The 19,985-nt window shown below is 38.9% G+C and overlaps 1 protein-coding gene across 1 annotated transcript in view; it reads left to right on the top strand.

Annotated features, from left to right (window-relative positions):
• EFCAB5 (EF-hand calcium binding domain 5) overlaps nucleotides 1-19,985 on the top strand; it is a 129,798-nt gene that overhangs the window by 12,937 nt on the left and 96,876 nt on the right. The window contains exons 2-4 of the mRNA XM_066258326.1: nucleotides 18,026-18,075; nucleotides 18,650-18,712; nucleotides 19,592-19,676. Of these exons, the coding sequence (XP_066114423.1) occupies nucleotides 18,034-18,075; nucleotides 18,650-18,712; nucleotides 19,592-19,676 (190 nt within the window). The 5' untranslated portion in view covers nucleotides 18,026-18,033. The remainder of the gene's footprint in view (nucleotides 1-18,025; nucleotides 18,076-18,649; nucleotides 18,713-19,591; nucleotides 19,677-19,985) is intronic.

Below are 19,985 nucleotides of genomic sequence, written 5' to 3'. Positions count from 1 at the left end.
CAATGATTTTTAATTCTTTGTCAGGCATTTTGTGAATATCACTTCTTTGGGGTCCATTACTGGAAGTATACTCTGTTCCTATGTCATATCAGGTTTTCTGAGTCTTTGTGATCCCTATAGACTTTGTAGGTGTCTGTGCATTTGAAGAAGCAATCAGTTCTACCAGATATTATGAAGTGACTTTGATAAGGAAAGACCTTCAACTGTGGGCATGGGCATGCTGGAACATGCTGTGATGATTGTGGTGCAGGAGCCAAGTGTGAGGGCATATAATGCCTCTGAATTGGGGGGTATAGTGTCCAATCACCTGAGGAAAGCTGGGGTCCATGATATCAACAACTGTATGATCATTGGTAAAAGCTGTGGGCAGTTCACAGTGACTGCAGGGCTGTTGGGGGCTTTAATTATACCTTCAGTCCAGTGTCAAGGGGGGGTGCCAACAGTTTTTGCCCCTGGGCCAGATTAGAAAGAAAACTTTTTTCACAGGCCGGACGAAATATTAAAATTTAAAAATGTTAAATACAAAAACAATTTGTTTAAGTAAACAAAATTTTATTATGTAATTTGTTTATGAATAAATGTGAGTGGAAAAAATTTTAATATACAATATTATTTTAATAAAAATATAATTACATACTATATAAATATCCAAACTGTATCGCAATCAATTGAAACAATATTTAATTAATAGAATGAGCTTGAAGGGGTTATATCACAAATAATACAATTATTTCATTTTACAAACAGCCTGGACACCTTTTCAGTTATCAACTGCAGCTATTGTCTATGCTACAATGTCACTTGATTCAGCACACTTGACCACAAAAATAACAAATTGTTTGACCTTGGGTGCGCACTGGCAAACTCCATCTAAAAGAACGTAGGTTTCACATTGCTACTAAACATCAAACAGTTCATATCGAATACAGATAAGTACAAAAGTTGTAAATCTTTATAATGGATTTTTTTTTAATAAGCATCACGAATCCATTTAACCAATTATTGGAAGTTAACCCTAAATTAGTCATATGTGGAATTCTTTTCCGTGTATCACTATCTTCTTAAATATCTCGATTTCCAATAATCAAAGATGCTTCCGCTTCTGAGTAGCTGAGATTTTAAAGTAGTGAAGAATATTAAAAATTTAATCACGGGCCGCATAAACTCATTACGCGGGTCGGATTCGGCCCGCAGGCCGTATGTTGGCCATGCCTGGTCTAGGGACTACACTAGGTGGTGGTGGTAGTGGATGGAACCAGTAGTGTACACATACTTAGCTGAAGGGCCATTTGTGGGGACTGGCTGCACAGGGGCCAGCTGCAGACATATGTGCAGTAGTGATGGCCAGAGCCAGCAGCGAGGACAGGAGCCAACTTCAGGTGCACAAGTAGATGCAGTGGCCCTGTCACTGTGTACTTGCGTGGCTATAGAGACTAGCCACAGGCACATGCTGGGCAGTGGAAGCTAGTGATGGGAATTGGGCAGGGTATTGTGCCTTGGGTATACCCACAGGCACAGTTGGGTATACAACTGTGGGGTTAATTGCAGGTGAGCAGAGCCATGTGGGGCAGTGACAGGAATCAAGGTAAAATTCGGACCCACAAAGCAGCTGTGGGGGCATTGGCTATTGGAATACACTCGTGGGGGCTGTCAGGGCATGTTGCAAGAGTGTGCACAGCAGTAGAAGCTTCTAATAAGAGTCAGGCCAGTGGTGTGCAGGTATAGAGCTGCAGAAATCTTCTGCTGTTTTCAGCAGTTATCAATATCTTTCACTGGCTCTTCTTTCTCAGCATCACTATTAAGTTACATCAACAAGGGTTTACCTTCAGCCATTTTTTCTTCTCCTAGCTATTTTTATTGGGTAAGCTTCACTAGCATTCTCCTACAAAGATATCTTTCTGTCACTACTCAGGGGATCAAGACTCGTAAGAAATTTAAGTAAATGACATGTCTTTTATTAGTCTGAATAACCAGAATACTGTATGATTTCGTCTTGATACTGGGAAACCCCCTCCTTAAGGATAATTGGCTACTCTTTCATATATGACTGACAATCTTGTCAACCAAGATGCCAAATGCTGCAATTCACCAATTTACAAATCTTTTGGGAGTGTGTGTGGAGGGTCCTTAACTAGATTCATAAAAGCTAGTTCACAGCCAACAAACTAAGTGGAACGACTCTAGAATCTCATGGGTGGAAATGTGAAGTATGCAGAATGCTATACACTTTGAATATTTCAAATGCAAATTAGTGCTGTTCAGACTGGACAATGATTCCATTTTCCAGTGGACTTGATTCTGCATAACTTCCTACAAATGCATCATAATATATTTCAGCAGCATTCAGATTCTTATTGGAAACTTCTATCAAGCAGGTATCTTAAATGTAACACCTCTAAACTCAAACTTGTATCATTCCTCAAACCTGTTATCCTTTCCTTTTCTCATTTCACTAAATGGCATCACCATCAATTTAGCCTTCTAAATATAAAAACAAACAAACAAACAAAAAATGCTCAGTAAGTCTTAACTAACCCCCCTTTCACTTTTTAGATTGAATTTTGCCCCAATCTAGATCATTGTAGTTTTTCTTTGGGTTCCCTCAGAACAGACTCTGATCCAAACTGTCAAGTGCACGCTCATTTGGGAGGTGGTTCCAGAAAATAATGGGAAGAAAGTAGGGGAGTAATACAGGAAGAGAAGGAAGCCTGTGTTATTGGGCAGGTATCAGATGCATTATTTGGCAGGCTCAATCCCATTGGTGAACTCTGGGAGACAGTATATAGAACATACCTCAGAAATACTTCACCTGTAGGATTATACACAACTTCCTATTCATCGGTAGCTGAGGGCTTCTTCTATCAGATATTAACTTCCAAGCTCCTCTGGCTGTCCCACACAGTTGGACTGATAGGAAGCCCTCTGACAGAATTCCACATGCTTGCAATCAGAAACCACCTGCATGTACTGTAAAAATGAAGCTGAAGGGATTATGGTACTGACACTGTCTGGCAGAGCCTGGGCTAGGGTGTAGCGAAAGGCAATGAGGCATTCACCTCAGGTGCAACATTTAAGGTGCAAATTTTACTTTTATTCATCCCCCCCACCCACCCAGTCCTTCACATTCCAGTATTTGCTAATGGAGTTAACTTTTTTAAAACATCGATTTGATCACATCTGTACTATACTTAAAAAGCACAGCTGAAATATAGTCCAAATTTATTGATTTAACATGAATAACTCTCTATAGATTGAAAAGATACCTTTTGTGATCCTGAGAAAGAAGGTACCTACTAACAAGGGCTTCTGGTGGCTTAACTGTGCTTAACACACACACACACACACACACACACACACACACACACACACACACACACACACACCGTAGTAGCCATTTCTAAACAGAGGCACCTCATGCAAACAGCACTTCATGGAGAAGCCTGCCATTTAGGTGCTTGCCTCGTGTACTGAACTGCCTTCCTATACTGTGTTTCTGCCATCTGAGCCAGCCCTTATAGAGGATTTCCTGGAATCCTGTTTCAACCAATAGGACTGAGGCTTCCCTGTTCAATTGGTGCTGCACAGCTATATCCCCATCCACATCTTCACCTACAAATCAAAGCAGCTCCATTCTGATCAGTCAGGACAGTGCTTTTTAGACCAATCAAACTTTGAAGATTAGAGTCCTCATTTACATGCAGAAGGATCAACCAGTGACCTTCTGTCTACATAAGTAAGCCTCCCCTCTGTCTCTGGGAACCCTTTCCCTTTCCACCCAAGACTGAAGACTCCCTGAGCTGAAACATGGAAGAGTCTCACCAGAGCCGAGCGGAGTGGAGCAGACTGGTGCAGGCGCAGAGCAAAGTGGACCCGGGAGGTGGGGCTGACTGGAGCAGAGCAGAGCTGCTTAGCCAAAGAGTGGCCTCTCCCCAGGGCCGCCTTGCCTCAGGGCCTCTTCACAGCCAGGCTGTTTCGCAACCAAAGTGATGCTTCATAATTGAGCTATAACACTATTGAGCTGTTTTTCAGCTATACTGTTTTCACAGCTGTTCTGCATCACAATTGAGCTGCTTTGCTCTGAATAAAAGTTTCCTTCAGCACTGCATCCCAAATTAGGGCTTCCTACTGGTATTGAACTGGTGCCAATGACCATTGGTTGACACTTTTTAGCCTATTTTTCTGCCTCTTTCTTTTATATAACTATGCTCTGCTACATGAATGCTTCAAACACTTTTTGAACTTTCATATCCTCTTGCGTATCGTTCCTTTGGCCTCAATCTTCCCCACTCCTTTACACAAAAGGGTTTTACTAGTCCCTTGAATCCAACTTGAAGATCTATTTTTCTATGAAAACTTTCCTGATCTCTTTGGGAAAATATATTATTTATTCCTCTGTGTTCCTTAATATTTTGTATGTACCTCTACTTTTGCACTTTGCAGACTGAATTGCACCTGTTTGTTTCTTTTTCCCCCATTAACCTGGGAACTCTTCAAGGGCAGGTCTTATTCATATTTTTAACCTGCATACAGAAGGCACTCAATAAAGGTTTATTGAGTTGAGCTTATTGGATGCCTCCAAACAAAACAGATTTTTTTAAAATAAATTTTTATTTTAATGGGGTGACATCAATAAATCAGGGTACATATATTCAAAGCTTATCTTGTCATTCAATTCTGTTGCATACCCATCACCCAAAGTCAGATTGTCCTCCGTCACCTTCTATCTAGTTTTCTTTGTGCCCCTCCCCCACCCCCTCCCCCTCTCCCTCCTTCCCTCCCCCTGCCCCCCTCCCCGTAACCACCACACTCTTGTCCATGTCTCTTAGTCTCGTTTTTATGTCCCACCAATGTATGGAATCCTGCAATTCTTGTTTTTTTCTGATTTACTTATTTCACTTTGTATAATGTTATCAAGATCCCACCATTTTGTTGTAAGTGATCCAATGTCATCATTTCTTATGGCTGAATAGTATACCATGGTGTATATGTGCCACATCTTCTTTATCTAGTCTTCTATTTTTAAAAATAAAAATTTTTTTACAGTGATTAAAGCCTTTAAGCAAACTCTTGGCCAATACAGCAAGAATCCATAAAAGAGTAGTGTCCTTAACATGTTCACCAAGTCCAAGTTGGCCCTAACACCATGCCAAATCCCTGAAAAATGCAACCCAACCCCTGTTCAGTCTGTTAGGAGCTGTCCCAAGGAGCAGGAATTCAGGAAAAGTCCACATCCAGGAAAAGTCCACATCCAGGAAAAGTTCGCGTGGCACTGGAATTGTTGTCACAATTCTATACTTTGCAGCTCATGTCCAAGTCCCAATGACCGCTGCTTCTAGCTGGTAATGATTCAGGTAGACTGGAAAAGCCATCTGCAGCATGTGTGGAGATGGAGCTTCTGTTCTCCTCTGCCAGTCTCGGTGTGGCTTCTTCAGTGTCCCTTGGTTTAAGAGTCCTCTTAGTTTAGTCCAAAGTTGGTTTTTCCAGATGATAGTTCTTAAAATTAGTTTGTAATCCACTTTGGTTCTGGGAGGTGGATGTTGGTACGTCCGCCTACTCCAGCGCCATCTTGTCTTCTCCACAAAACAGATTTTTAAAGAAAAGGAACGGTTGCTTCTTAGGAATTTCAAAGCTGGACACCATAACAAAGAAAGCAGTCTGAGAGATGACGTCAGAGTAATGGCGGGGTAGGAAGCGATACCAATAAATCTCCCCCAAAACTCAACAAGATCTTCAACCAGAAACAGAAAAACCTATACTTGTAGCTTCCAGATGCTTCGCAATACACCCAAAGGTATGATTGAGTGAAAAATTGGCTAAATATATAACCAAACCCCGAAGGAAATAGGGAGTAAGAAATGCTCCGCCTTCCTCACTAACCTAAACAGGGCGGCTTTCTCTGGTAACTGTGAATATAGAAACTGAGGTGGGCAAAGGGGGTGAATAGATCCAGGCCGCCGCGGCACAAACGGCCGAACCAGGCTGTGGCACGGAGATCCAAGCCAAGGAAAATCTGATCCTGTGGCAACCCGGGCAATACAAGCTAACATTCGCGCCAAACCCAAACAAAGAAAGACAAGCGGAGCGGCCATTTTACCCGGTCTCCTGGTCGGTGCGCAGTTAGTGGGCGAGAATTTCTTCCTAGGCCCCGAGAGTGAGTGCCCGTGTTGCCCCATGGAGAGGCAGGGTCAGAGGCCTTTCTGTGGGCCGAGGGTAGAGTCTCTGGGCAGCCCCAGCGCCCTGGGAAAGCCACGCACGGGAGGGAGTGAGAACTAATTCCAACGGTGGAGATTTTCCGTGCTGGAGGGTGTTTCACTCAGAGGGAAACGCGGCCGGCCTCATATCCTGGTTTGCGCGCGCAGATAAGGAGTGAGCAATTCCTCCGAGTGCCTCGGCAGTGCGCGCCCGTGTTATCGCACAGAGGGGCAGAGTCAGGGGCCTTTGTGTGGGCCAAAGCGGAATCTCGAGCCGCCTCAGCGCCTTGCAAAAGCCGCGCACGGGGACGGAGCGAGACTCAATTCCAACGCTGCAACTTTTCCCTGCGGTTGGGGTTTCATTCAGAGCGTGAGACTGCTGACCGGATATCCTGGTCGCAGACAGTGAGTGAGAGTTTCCTCCAAGCGCCCCGGAAGTGGGCGCCCGCTTGTGTTACCGGACAGAGTGGCAGAGCCAGAGGTCTTTGAGTGGGCGGAAAACCCGCCTGATTATGCTAGCAGCTCTGACTGACTGAGCCTTACCCAGAGCCCTGTGCTGAGTGGAAATAGAGTAGGGAGTTGCCAGCTCTTTGAGCCTTTTACTATCCAGGCAGAGGCAGCAGCAACCCCATAGCTGGATTATCAGGCTACTAATTGAGGAAGGAAAGACTAGGAGAAAGGCTCCAGGAACACGGACTCTCTCACTGTCGGAGCCTATAAATGCTAATGAGCTTCGACTGCCAACGAGACTAAAGCACAAAACATGACATTGCCATAGAGACTTATCAACTGCAAACCTCTACCTGAGCGTGCCAAAGGGGCAGAACCCGGGGTACAGAGTCACGGACCAGGAAGAGGGAGAGAAAAGAAAAAGCAAGAAGATAACCTCTCAAAATCAAGAATAATCTGCAGACTTTATAACCTATCCCATTTTATTATATTTGTTCGTTTGTTTCTCTTATCTTCATTCTTTTTTTTTTTTTTTTTTCATTTTTCTGAAGCTGGAAACAGGGAGAGACAGTCAGACAGACTCCCGCATGCGCCCAACCGGGATCCACCTGGCACGCCCACCATGGGGCGACGCTCTGCCCACCAGGGGGCGATGCTCTGCCCATCCTGGGCGTCGCCATGTTGCGACCAGAGCCACTCTAGCGCCTGAGGTAGAGGTGACAGAGCCATCCCCAGCGCCCGGGCCATGTTTGCTCCAATGGAGCCTTGACTGCGGGAGGGGAGGAGAGAGACAGAGAGGAAAGCGCGGCGGAGGGGTGGAGAAGCAAATGGGCGCTTCTCCTGTGTGCCCTGGCCGGGAATCGAACCCGGGTCCTCCGCACGCTAGGCCGACGCTCTACCGCTGAGCCAACCGGCCAGGGCTCTTATCTTCATTCTTGATACTTTTTTTTTCCTCCTCCAATTTGGCCGATTAACTCTCTACCAGTCTTACTCTCTCCTCTCTTTGAACTACACTACCCATAAGTGTTACATCTCCCATTATCTTTTCTCTTCTCTTCCTTTCTCTCTATGAGGGTTGCACTCCAAAACCCTTAACTCTCTCTCTCTCTCTCCTTTCTTTTTTCTTCTTTTAGTGGTTCCCTCTTTTTATCTCTCTCTCTCCTTTCTTTTTTCTTCTTTTAGTGGTTCCCTCTTTTTTTCTCTCTCTCTCTTTCTTTTCTCCCTCTATATTAGTTTCTTCCTTTCTCCTTTACATCTCCTCTCATTCAAACCTCAATAACAAACAAATTATCTTATCTGGGACTCAAACCTATGTTTGTGGCATTTTGGGGGGTTTTTACTTCACCTTTTTAACTCACTAGCAGTGCTCCCATCCCTGGCTCTCCATATTATCTAGTTCTTGTTCCACTAAATACAATAGTAATTTTTTAATTTGTCCCCCCATTTTTCCGTTTTCCTCTTATTCCTCTCATCATAACTCTTAGACAACCAACACCTAAAAGCAAATCATTTTATTCTTGACCCAAATTTTTTCCTTATTTGCTTTTTGTGGGTCCATACGCTCTTTTTTTGTCTTTTTTCTTTTTTTTTTCCTTTTTTTTTTCCTTTTTTTTTTCTTTTTTTTTTTTTTTTGCCCCTTTATTACTTTTCCCCAATTCAGGCCCTCCATCACAGGCATTGTTTGTGATAATTCACAGTCCACCACAAGATTTTCTCAAGAAAGAGGGGAGAGGAGAGGAGAGGAAAAAAGGAGGGGGGGAATAGTTTCCTTTTTTTTTAATTTTTATTTTATTTTATTTTTCTTTATTTCATTATTAATTTTTTTTAAAAAAACAACTCTTTTCGATTTTTTATTTTTTTTAACTTTTTATTCTTTATTAAATCTCATTAATACTATCAACAAAACCACCTTCAGATGCCATTAAGGAAGAGAAAATCGAATATCATGGATACAAAAGAAAGAGAGGTAACACAGCTAGATGAGGAAAAATCTATGGAGAAAAAATTTAATATATTGGAAACCTTGGAGCTAAATGACAGAGAATTCAAGATAGAAATCCTAAAAATCCTCCGAGATATACAAGAAAACACAGAAAGGCAATTTAGGGAGCTCAGAAAACAACTCAATGAACACAAAGAATATATGTCCAAGGAAATTGAAACTATAAAAACAAATCAAACAGAGATGAAAAACTCAATTCACAAGCTGAAAAACGAAGTAACAAGCTTAGCTAATAGAACAGGTCAGATAGAAGAGAGGATTAGTGAAATAGAAGACAAGCAACTTGAGGCACAACAGAGAGAAGAAGAAGAAAGAGACTCAAAAATTAAAAAAAAATGAGATAGCCCTACAAGAATTATCTGACTCCATCAAAAAGAATAACATAAGAATAATAGGTATATCAGAGGGAGAAGAGAGAGAAAATGGAATGGAGAACATACTCAAACAAATAATAGATGAGAACTTCCCAAGCCTGTGGGAAGAACTAAAGCCTCAAGTTCAAGAAGCAAACAGAACTCCAAGTTTTCTTAACCCCAACAAACCTACTACAAGGCATATCATAATGAAATTGACACAAACCAACAGCAAAGAAAAAATTCTCAAGGCAGCCAGGGAAAAGAAGAATACAACATATAAAGGAAGGCCCATTAGATTATCATCAGATTTCTCAGCAGAAACTCTACAAGCTAGAAGAGAGTGGACCCCAATATTTAAAGTCCTGAAAGAGAGGAACTTTCAGCCACGAATACTATACCCATCAAAGCTATCCTTCAAATACAAAGGAGAAATAAAAACATTCACAGATACAGAAAAGATGAGGGAATTTATCATCAGAAAACCCCCACTCCAGGAATTACTAAAGGGGGTTCTCCAATCAGATACAAAGAACAAAAAAAAACAGAGCCACAAGTAAAAGCTCCAAGAAGAACACAATAAAACCAAATTTAAACTGTGACAACAACAAAAAGAAAGAGGGGGAGAAGATGGAGATTAAAAGTAGCAAAGGACGATGGAGTGCAAAAGTACTCACAAAATAGTTCGCTACAATGAACAGGGTAGGGACCCTTTTCATTACTCAAAGGTAACCACCATTGAAAAAACCACCACAGAAGCACATGAGATAAAAAAGATAGCAACAGAGGAAAGATGTATGGAATACAACCAAATAAAAACAAAAGATAGAAAAACAAAAGAGAAGGATCAAACAAGACACAAAACTAACAGAAAGCAAGATATAAAATGGCAATAGGGAACTCACAAGTATCAATAATTACACTAAATGTAAACGGATTAAACTCACCAATAAAAAGGCACAGAGTAGCAGAATGGATTAAAAAAGAAAATCCAACTGTATGCTGCCTACAGGAAACTCATCTAAGTAACAAGGATAAAAACAAATTCAAAATGAAAGGCTGGAAAACAATACTCCAAGCAAATAACATCCAAAAAAAAGCAGGTGTAGCAATACTCATATCGGATAATGCTGACTACAAGACAGGAAAAGTACTCAGAGACAAAAATGGCCATTTCATAATGGCTAAGGGGACACTGAATCAAGAAGACATAACAATTCTTAATATATATGCACCAAACCAAGGAGCACCAAAATATATAAGACAGCTACTTATTGATCTTAAAACAAAAACTGACAAAAACACAATCATACTTGGAGACCTCAATACACCGCTGACGGCTCTAGATCGGTCATCCAAACAGAGAATCAACAAAGACATAGTGGCCTTAAACAAAACACTAGAGCACCTGGATATGATAGACATCTACAGGACATTTCATCCCAAAGTGACTGAGTATACATTTTTCTCCAGTGTACATGGATCATTCTCAAGAATTGACCATATGTTGGGCCACAAAAACAACATCAGCAAATTCAGAAAAATTGAAGTTGTACCAAGCATATTTTCTGATCATAAAGCCTTGAAACTAGAATTCAACTGCAAAAAAGAGGAAAAAAAGCCCACAAAAATGTGGAAACTAAACAACATACTTTTAAAAAATGAATGGGTCAAAGAAGAAATAAGTGCAGAGATCAAAAGATATATACAGACTAATGAAAATGACAATACGACATATTAGAATCTCTGGGATGCAGCAAAAGCAGTGATAAGAGGGAAGTTCATATTGCTTCAGGCATATATGAACAAACAAGAGAGAGCCCAAGTGAACCACTTAACTTCCCACCTTAAGGAACTAGAAAAAGAAGAACAAAGACAACCCAAAACCAGCCAAAGAAAGGAGATAATAAAAATCAGAGCAGAAATAAATGAATTAGAGAACAGAAAAACTATAGAAAAAATTAATAGAACAAGGAGCTGGTTCTTTGAAAAGATCAACAAAATTGACAAACCCTTGGCAAGACTTACCAAGGAAAAAAGAGAAAGAACTCATATAAACAAAATCCAAAATGAAAGAGGAGAAATCACCACGGACACCGTAGATATACAAAGAATTATTGTAGAATACTATGAAAAACTTTATGCCACTAAATTCAACAACCTAGAAGAAATGGATAAATTCCTAGAAAAATACAACCTTCCTAGACTGAGTCAAGAAGAAGCAGAAAGCCTAAACAGACCTATCAGTAGAGAAGAAATAGAAAAAAACATTAAAAACCTCCCCAAAAATAAAAGTCCAGGCCCTGACGGCTATACCAGCGAATTTTATCAAACATTCAAAGAAGACTTGGTTCCTATTCTACTCAAAGTCTTCCAAAAAATTGAAGAAGAAGCAATACTTCCAAACACATTTTATGAGGCCAACATAACCCTCATACCAAAACCAGGCAAGGATGGCACAAAAAAAGAAAACTACAGACCAATATCTCTAATGAATACAGATGCTAAAATACTAAACAAAATACTAGCAAATTGAATACAACAACATATTAAAAAAATAATACATCATGATCAAGTGGGATTCATCCCAGAATCTCAAGGATGGTTCAACATACGTAAAACGGTTAATGTAATACACCATATCAACAAAACAAAGAACAAAAACCACATGATCTTATCAATAGATGCAGAAAAGGCTTTCGATAAAATACAACACAATTTTATGTTTAAGACTCTCAACAAAATGGGTATAGAAGGAAAATATCTCAACATGATAAAGGCCATATATGATAAACCATCAGCTAATATCATATTAAATGGCTCTAAACTGAAGGCTTTCCCCCTTAAATCAGGAACAAGACAGGGTTGTCCACTCTCTCCACTCTTATTTAATGTGATACTAGAGGTTCTAGCCAGAGCAATCAGACAAGACAAAGAAATAAAAGGCATCCATATCGGAAAAGAAGAAGTAAAGGTATCACTTTTTGCAGATGATATGATCCTATACATCGAAAACCCCAAAGAATCCACAAAAAGACTACTAGAAACAATAAGCCAATACAGTAAGGTCGCAGGATACAAAATTAACATACAGAAGTCAATAGCCTTTCTATATGCCAACAATGAAACAACCGAGAAGGAACTCAAAAGAATAATCCCCTTCACGATTGCAACAAAAAAAATAAAATACTTAGGAATAAACATAACAAAGAATGTAAAGGACTTATATAATGAAAACTATAAACCATTGTTAAGGGAAATCGAAAAAGATATAATGAGATGGAAGAATATACCTTGTTCTTGGCTAGGAAGAATAAATATAATCAAGATGGCTATATTACCCAAAGCAATATACAAATTTAATGCAATTCCCATCAAACTTCCAATGACATTTTTTAAAGAAATAGAGCAAAAAATCATCAGATTTATATGGAACTATAAAAAACCCCGAATAGCCAAAGCAATCCTAAAGAAAAAGAATGAAGCTGGGGGCATTACAATACCTGACTTCAAACTCTATTATAGGGCCACGACAATCAAAACAGCATGGTATTGGCAGAAAAATAGACACTCAGACCAATGGAACAGAATAGAAAGTCCAGAAATAAAACCACATATATATGGTCAAATAATTTTTGATAAAGGGGCCAACAACACACAATGGAGAAAAGAAAGCCTCTTCAATAAATGGTGCTGGGAAAACTGAAAAGCCACATGCAAAAGAATGAAACTGGACTACAGTCTTTCCCCCTGTACAAAAATTAACTCAAAATGGATCAAAGATCTAAACATAAGACCTGAAACAATTAAGTACATAGAAGAAGACATAGGTACTCAACTCATGGACCTGGGTTTTAAAAAGCATTTTATGAATTTGACTCCAATGGCAAGAGAAGTGAAGGCAAAAATTAATGAATGGGACTACATCAGACTAAGAAGTTTTTGCTCAGCAAGAGAAACTGATAACAAAATAAACAGAAAGCCAACTAAATGGGAAATGATATTTTCAAACAACAGCTCAGATAAGGGCCTAATATCCAAAATTTACAAAGAACTCATAAAACTCAACAACAAACAAACAAACAATCCAATAAAAAAAAGGGAAGAGGACATGAACAGACACTTCTCCCAGGAAGAGATACAAATGGCCAACAGATATATGAAAAGATGCTCAGCTTCATTAGTTATTAGAGAAATGCAAATCAAAACTACAATGAGATACCACCTCACTCCTGTTAGATTAGCTATTATCAACAAGACGGGTAATAGCAAATGTTGGAGAGGCTGTGGAGAAAAAGGAACCCTCATTCACTGTTGGTGGGACTGTAAAGTAGTACAACCATTATGGAGGAAAGTATGGTGGTTCCTCAAAAACTGAAAATAGAACTACCTTATGACCCAGCAATCCCTCTACTGGGTATATACCCCAAAACCTCAGAAACATTGATACGTGAAGACACATGTAGCCCCATGTTCATTGCAGCACTGTTCACAGTGGCCAAGACATGGAAACAACCAAAAAGCCCTTCAATAGAAGACTGGATAAAGAAGATGTGGCACATATACACTATGGAATACTACTCAGCCATAAGAAATGATGACATCAGATCATTTACAGCAAAATGGTGGGATCTTGATAACATTATAAGGAGTGAAATAAGCAAATCAGAAAAAAACAAGAACTACATGATTCCATACATTGGTGGAACATAAAAATGAGACTAAGAGACATGGACAAGAGTGTGGTGGTTACCAAGGGTGGGGGGGGAGGGAGGACATGGGAGGGAGGGAGGGAGAGAGTTAGGGGGAGGGGCACAGAGAACTAGATAGAGGGTGACGGAGGACAATCTGACTTTGGGCGAGGGGTTTGCAACATAATTTGATGACAAAATAACCTAGACATGTTTTCTTTGAATATATGTACCCTGATTTATTAATGTCATCCCATTACCATTAATAAAAATTTATTAAAAAAAAAAAAAAAGATGTTCATCTTCTTTAGCTATTTGAGAAATGCAAATCAGAACGGCAATGAGATACCACCTCACACCTGTTCGATTAGCTGTTATTAGCAAGTCAGGTAATAGCAAATGTTGGAGAGGCTGTGGAGAAAAACGAACCCTCATACACTGTTGGTGGGAATGTAAAGTAGTACAACCATTATGGAAGAAAGTATGGTGGTTCCTCAAAAAACTGAAAATAGAACTACCTTATGACCCAGCAATCCCTCTACTGGGTATATATCCCCAAAACTCAGAAACATTGATACGTAAAGACACATGCAGCCCCATGTTTATTGCAGCATTGTTCACAGTGGCCAGGACATGGAAACAACCAAAAAGTCCATCAATAGATGACTGGATAAAGAAGATGTGGCACATATACACTATGGAATACTACTCAGCCATAAGAAATGATGACATTGGAACATTTACAGCAAAATGGTGGGATCTTGATAACATGATACAAAGCGAAATAAGTAAATCAGAAAAAAACAGGAACTGTATTATTCCATACGTAGGTGGGACATAATAGTGAAACTAAGAGACATTGATAAGAGTGTGGTGGTTACGGGGGGGAGGGGGGAATGGGAGAGGGATAGGGGGTGGGGAGGGGCACAAAGAAAACAAGATAGAAGGTGACAGAGGACAATCTGACTTTGGGTGGTGGGTATGCAACATAATTGAACGACAAGATAACCTGGACTTGTTATCTTTGAATATATGTATCCTGATTTATTGATGTCACCCCATTAAAAAAATAAAATTATAAAAAAAAAAAAAAAAGAAAGCAGTCTGTGAGCACTGGCTGGGTACTTTAGTTGGTAAGAGCATCATCCTGATGCAGCAAGGTTGTGGGTTGACCCCAGTCGGGGCACATACAAGAATCTACCAATGAATGCATAACTAAGTGGAAAAACAAATCAATGTTTCTCTTTCTCTCTCCTGTCCTCTCTCTCTCTAAAATCAACCAATCAATAATTTTTTAAAGTAGTCTGTGAGAATGTACAATTGGAACCCATCAAAGAAATCTAGTTCATATAATTTATTTATGAATTGCTTCAAAAAGGCTTTGAGGCAGCTATTTTTAAGTGTTGGAATCTGTTGTCTCCAAAGATAGTACTTTTGGTTTCCTCAACTAGAACATGTTTTATGTTGATTAAAAGGTGAATACTCTAGCACATTATAAACATACCATTTCAGATTAAAGAGTCCCCTATTGTAACTGCCCTAGAAGCAGTGGCCATGAGTATAAATTTTACTTTTTACATCTATCCTAAGGATACATAAACTTTTAAATTAGTTTTGGCACAGAAGTGATTTTGATAATCTGTGATGGAATCTATAGTCATTTGCAATGAAGTTGGGACCTGGTGATTATCCTTTTTTAAATCCATTTTAATTTCTTAATATGAATAAATAAACCAGATAAATCACATTCCTCTCAGAACACCCCTTCCAAAAAAAATGCTTTTTGGGACTTTTCTAAAGTCTCTCCAACAAACAGCATCTGGCCTCTGCATACCCCATATATCTTGCTAAGTGGCTCCAGACCTGGCATTAGTGGCAGCTGGCCTGGTTTTTCAGCTTGGCCTCTGCTGAGCACCTCTAAACCCAGCTCAAGTAGCAGCCATCTACAGATTGCTCTATAGTTCATGCTGGGTAGCCCCCGGAAGGGCACAAGCAGTGGCTGACCTTGCACCTCCTGGGAGACCTCAGAGCCAGTGCATCTGGTGGATAGCTTTTAGACCACACCAGATTACAACCCTACCACCCACACAAGTGACACACTCAAGAGGTGAATTTGATGAGCACTGAAGCAAGTCCTGTTTCGTAGAGTCGACTCCTGCACAGCAGTTCCTCTGCTGTAGTAGCAGCCAGTCCTCAAAGTTTATCAGCCTGGAGTGGGGTACAAATCCCTCTCAGTGATACCAACAGCAATCAAGGCTCAACTACAACAGGACAGTGCACTCAGCCCACACAGAGGAGCATGTGGAGCACCCAGCTCAGGTGATGGAAGCTGCACCACTGGGCCCTGCAGGACACCTACTGCACAAGGCCACTCTACCAAGTCCAGGAGATGTAGCAGCTCTATCGAATATACAGAAACAACCATAGGGAAGCATCCAAAATGCAGAGACAAAGAAACAGGCCCCAATTAAAGAAAGGAGAAATCTCCAGAAAAAGAACAAAATGAAATGAAAGGAAACAAACTTCCAGATACAGAGTTCAAAACAGTGGCTGTAAGGATGATCAAGGGACATAGAACTTTAACAGCATGAAAAAGGACATAGAAACTATAAAAAAGAACCAGTCAGAAATGAAGGCTACACTAACTGAAATGAAAAAATGATTTACAGGGAATCAACAGTAGAGTACATGAAACCAAGAATCAAATCAGCATTTTGGAATATAAGGAAGCAAAAAACACCTAATCAGCATAGCAAAAAAAGAAAAGGAATCCAGCTCTGGCCAGATAACTCCGTTCATTAGAGCATTGTCCCAAAGTGTATCAGCATTCACATTATCGGGATGCTGAAAAGAGGAGAGAGAGGGTAGGAAACTGAAAACCTATTTCAAAAAATAACAGAGAATTTCACTAACCTGGTGAAGGCAAGACATATAAGTCCAGGAAGCACAGAGAATCCCAAACAAGGTGAACCCGAAGGGTCCCACACCAAGACACATCATAATTAAAATGCCAAAGTTTAAAGACAATCTTAAAAGCAGCAAGGGAAAAGCAGTTACTTACAAGGGAGCTCCCATAAGACTGTCAGCTGATTTTTCAATAGAAACTTTGCAGGCCAGAAGGGAGTGGCAAGAAATGTTCAAAGTGATGAAAAGCGACCTCAATCAAAATTACTCTACCCAGCAAAGTATTGTTTAGAACCAAAAGACATATGAAGAGCTTCCCGGACAAGAAAAAGCTAAAGGAGTTCATCACCACCAAACCAGTATTACATGAGATGTTAAGAGGTCTTCTTTACGAAAAAAAAAAAGATAAAAAATATGAACAATAAAATGGCAATAAATATATAGCTATGAACAATTGAATCTAAAAAACAAAATAAATGAACAAATAGAACAAAAACAGACTCATAGATACAGAAAACATTTTGATGATTGCCAGATGGGAAGGGGGTTGAAGAGATGGGTGAAATAGGTGATGGGATAAAGAAGTACAGATGGATTGTTACAGAATAGTCATGGGGACATCAAATACAGCATAGGGAATATAGTCAGTAATATTTTAATAACTATGTATGGTGTCAGATAAGTATGAGATTTATTAGGATGATCACTTAGAAGGTTATCACTGGAGTGTATACCTGAAACTAATATTACCAGTCAGAAGTGTTACATAATATAATATTGTATGTCAACTGTAATTGAAAAACAAAAAATGATTTAAAAAATAAATAACAATGAAAGTAAGAAGAATAATCCTAGGTTTTGGCACCAAAAATAATAAAATGGCCCTGGCCGGGTAGCTCAGTTGGTTTTTTGTTTTATTTTTTTTAAAAAGCTTGATAATGAGATTATTATTCTGTCTGTCAGTCTTTTTCACATGAATTAGGTAACCATCGAAGTTTCACTTCACCTCACCTTGTTATTTCAAAAAATAATGAGGATGATAACAATGTTCTAAAAAATTCAATTGCATTATCCTTTCTTTCTTTCTTTCTTTCTTTCTTTCTTTCTTTCTTTCTTTCTTTCTTTCTTTTTTTCCTTCTTATCAAGGTGATGATTACTGGGGTGAGTTTTTCTGTCTCCCCAAGCACTAGCCTAGTATTAATCTAGTTTTGGTCAGTAATAACAGTAATAACAGTAATAACAGTAGTACAGTTTAAAATTTCTAGCAGTTGAGAACTTGTTACTATTCAATAGAATGGTGGGATATGATGGGGGTTGGGGGAGATTTTCATCTTTCAGAGTACTTTCTGTTGTTTATTAATATTTTCTTTCCCTTGTTTTGTTCTTTACAATGGTCTAGTAATACTTCCCTTACCATTTGGTGATATTTTTTAGTGGTCCAGATGAGTGATTCAGCATCTCAAGAGGAACCCAAACCTGCTCAGGTACTTGGCCTAAATAGGTTCCTAACTATTTAACCAGGAGAGGATTTGAGATTCAACTTTCTTGGAAGAACTGAGATGAAATATCATACTCTATCATTTAATGATTTCTCTTTTTAGTTGAAGTATTCTGCATCAGGTTTTTACAAAAATGCTGTGAAAAGGGGTCAGATAAGAAGCAGTGGCCTGCTTCTAGTTGGTTGATGTTTTTTATATATAAATGAGCCTGTTACTGTTTGATTTTGTTAATACAACTACTTGGTGTGATTTTATTTGGTATGATGTTTACTCATTATGTGAAAAATTTTAACACAAAAGGCTTGCTATATTAGAGTATAAGATGTTAGTTTTGCCCTGACCAGATAGCTTGGTTGGTTGGAGCATCGTCCCAAAGCACAGAGGTTGCTGGTTCAATCCCCAGTCAAGGCACATACAGAAACAGATCGATGTTTCTGTCTCTTTCTTGCTCTCTCCTTTCTTCTCCCTCTAAAATCAATCAATAAATTATTTTTAAAAGATGCTAGTTTACCTCCAGTTCCTTTGGGATACTTTACTTACTAAACCTGTTTCCATTTAGGAAAATGAAAAAGAAGACAAAGAAAGAAAACCGGAAGCAACTGAAGTGAATGAGTCTATTGAGGTAGATTTTTCATGAAAAATCAGATGTTAATGCTAGACAAATTAATTTTCTTGTGAAAGAAGGGGAAAATGATGTGAGCATTCAAACAGATAAACAAAACGGCAAATGGAAACATTAAGCAGACTCATTTGAATCAGTTGCAGACAGATTTCATAGATAAATTATTTGTGAAGAGATATTGAGTTATATATAAATAAATATTACTTTCTAAAATCAGTACTATTACCCTAAATATAATAAGCATCAGTTTTTAGGGTAATTTCACTATCATTCTGAAAATGTAATTTCATGTTAATCATCTAAGTAATTTTGTGTTTGAATAAATACAAGACTTACATGAGAAAGCATTTTACAGAAAAGAGGAGGCAACTGAAGATAGTTCTATAGATTCACTGTTAAGTTGAATAATGTGAGCCTTTCAAATATTCTATTATTATTCTTTTAAAAATACATTGTCATGAATACAAAAAGCTATATTGCCACTGTTTTTATTCATTAAACTAACCTTTAATTTCTTCAATTAAGATAAATTCAATTAAGATTTCCATCACAAATATGGAAGTTGATTCTAATAGTAAAGGAAAGTAACATTTTCAAAAGTCTGATTTTACTATGCTGTGGCCTCAACTTATGTTTCTAGAAAGTTTTGAATAATTCAAAGATTAATATACATCTAGCATAATAGTCTTAGCATATTACTTTATTAGCAATAGGAAGACGTAATGACACATTGAGCCAATAAATTCTATCTTGTGAATGTATATACATAAAAAAATTTTTGGTAACTTCTGCAAGGCATTAATCTACATTCTTTAATTGGGAAAGTTGATGCAACTTGGAAGGAAAGCAACTCATTTTGAAATTGGTGTTTCTTTTCAGAATCCACAGGGATCACAAGACAGTTCTGCATTAGATACCAGCAACAGCGTGGCAGAGGAAGCAACAAATAAAATCAAATCCCAAGGTAGAGAACTAGCAAGAAATTTTAAAACATAAAATACCTGATTATTTAGTCAGGGGGACTGACCTCTTTTTCCTTAGATCAGGGGTCCCCAAACTTTTTACACAGGGGGCCAGTTCACTATCCCTCAGACCGTTGGAGGGCCGGACTATAAAAAAACTATGAACAAATCCCTATGTACACTGCATATATCTTATTTTAAAGTAAAAAAACAAAACGGGAACAAATACAATATTTAAAATAAAGAACAAGTAAATTTAAATCAACAAACTGACCAGTATTTCAATGGGAACTATGCTCCTCTCACTGACC

Source organism: Saccopteryx bilineata, chromosome 2 (genome assembly GCF_036850765.1).
Source record: "Saccopteryx bilineata isolate mSacBil1 chromosome 2, mSacBil1_pri_phased_curated, whole genome shotgun sequence".
NCBI lineage: Eukaryota > Metazoa > Chordata > Mammalia > Chiroptera > Emballonuridae > Saccopteryx > Saccopteryx bilineata.
Note: the sequence above shows the minus strand (reverse complement) of the source record. Positions and strands in the feature narration are given on the sequence as shown.